This window comes from Trichechus manatus, unplaced genomic scaffold (assembly GCF_000243295.1).
Source record: "Trichechus manatus latirostris isolate Lorelei unplaced genomic scaffold, TriManLat1.0 scaffold00104, whole genome shotgun sequence".
NCBI classification, from domain to species: domain Eukaryota; kingdom Metazoa; phylum Chordata; class Mammalia; order Sirenia; family Trichechidae; genus Trichechus; species Trichechus manatus.
In genome coordinates, this window is record NW_004444040.1 from 2,690,075 (window position 1) to 2,691,779 (window position 1,705).

The 1,705-nt window shown below is 51.4% G+C and overlaps 1 protein-coding gene across 2 annotated transcripts in view; it reads left to right on the forward strand.

Annotated features, from left to right (window-relative positions):
- The window catches only part of SMOX (spermine oxidase), a 49,826-nt gene extending 48,265 nt beyond the window's left edge, over positions 1-1,561 (forward strand). Inside the window, exon 7 of one of the 2 annotated variants that reach the window (XM_004383035.1) lies at positions 1,075-1,561. In XM_004383035.1, coding sequence (XP_004383092.1) covers positions 1,075-1,212 — 138 coding nt within the window. In that variant the 3' untranslated portion in view covers positions 1,213-1,561. The remainder of the gene's footprint in view (positions 1-1,074) is intronic. The other variant, XM_023737521.1, reaches the window with a different exon arrangement.
- Positions 1,562-1,705: the final 144 nt, after the last annotated feature.

Sequence of the window (1,705 nt, forward strand, 5' to 3'; positions counted from 1 at the left end):
CCTCGGTGGTCTCCTTGTTTGTGAGATGAAGCCTCACTACTCCAAGTGGGTGTCCCGTGGACCAGCAGCACCAGCATCACCTGGGAGCTTGTTAGAAATGCAGAATCTCAGGCCCACCCCAGACCTGCTGAATTAAAAACTGCATTGTATCAGGATCCCCGGGTGATGCTTTTGCACATCCAGTTTGAGATGCACTGGGATAAAGTCCAGGCTTGGAATGCAAGAATATGTACTTCATCCCAACCCCAGCAAGACAGCCTGCTCCCTTCAGGTTGAGCTCTAACTGTACCAAAATGCTCTCAGTCCCCTAAACTAGGTCTGGTCCGGTGCATTGTTGCCCCTACTTTTCCCTCTGCCTGAAATGTCCTTTGCCTGTTCATTCACCTGGTATCCTCCGAGAACCACTCCAAACGTCCTGTCCTCTGGGAAGCTTTGCGCAACCCCCTTCACAGTAGGCCTCTTTTCTGGGCTCACAGCACCTCGCCCCAACACCCACCCCAGCACGCATGACACTGTTTAGTAATTGGGTTTCGTGTCTGGCTTCCCCACCAGCATGGCAGCTCCTCAAAGCAGCAGCCCGGTCACCTTTTATCTTCCAAGTGCCCAGAACTGTCCCGGGACCCTAATAGGGGCTCCATAAAGGTTTGTTAAATTACCACCTCACTTTATCGAGTGCTTATTTTGTTCCAGGTTCTAAGTGCTTTAGATTCATTATGTCACTTAATCCTTACAGCTGCCCTCAGAAGTAGGTGGTACAAACCCATTTTGCAGATGAGAAAATCGAGGCTTAGAGAGGTTAAAGCACTTGTCTGGGTTCTCTAGTAAGAGGCACAATGAGCCTTTGAGAGTGCAGTCAGCACTCAGAACAGCCTCAGGGCAGAAAGAGACCCGGATGTTTGGGGAAGAAGCAGGGGAAGGCAGCCAGACCGCTTGGGCAGTGCCTCATCCTCTGGAAGCAGCGGTACCTGCATCTCAGGTGCCTGCTCTCTGCTCTCTGAATTATAGTATGGATTGGGGCTCTGAGGCAGACGGCAGCTGCTGCTCCTCCACCCTCACTCCCATTTTCCCCACCAGCCCATGCAGGTGCTGTTCTCAGGGGAGGCCACCCACCGCAAGTACTACTCCACTACCCATGGTGCTCTACTCTCTGGCCAGCGAGAGGCAGCCCGCCTCATCGAGATGTACCGAGACCTCTTCCAGCAGGGGACCTGAGGGCCTTCTTCACTGCCGAGCGTGTTCCTTCAAGAACCACTAACTCGTGACTGCCAGCCCTTGCCCTCTGCTGCCATGTGCTCCTAATCTCCTAACCCACTATAGGATGCAGTTTTCTCTTTTGTAGAGATAGACGCCCTGACTGGCTTCAAACCTGGCCCTGTAGCTTTCTTTCTGGTTCTGACCAGGTTGGGGCCCGTTGACTTACCTCTTCCTCTGACCCCTGACCTCCTTGTGCAGCCCTGCCTCTCCTGCCTCGTTATTGTAAGTGCCTTCAATACTTTGCATTTTGAGATAATAAAAAGAGGCTTGCCTTTCCTGTGCTCCTCAGCTTCTCTCTTCTGTTGTCCTCAGCCCCTGTGTTTTCTTCTTTTTTTAATCACACCTCCTGTCTTAGTTATCTAGTGCTGCTGTAACAGAAATACCACAAGTGGATGGCTTTAACAAACAAACGTTTATTCTCTCACAGTCTAGTAGGCTACAAGTCCAAATT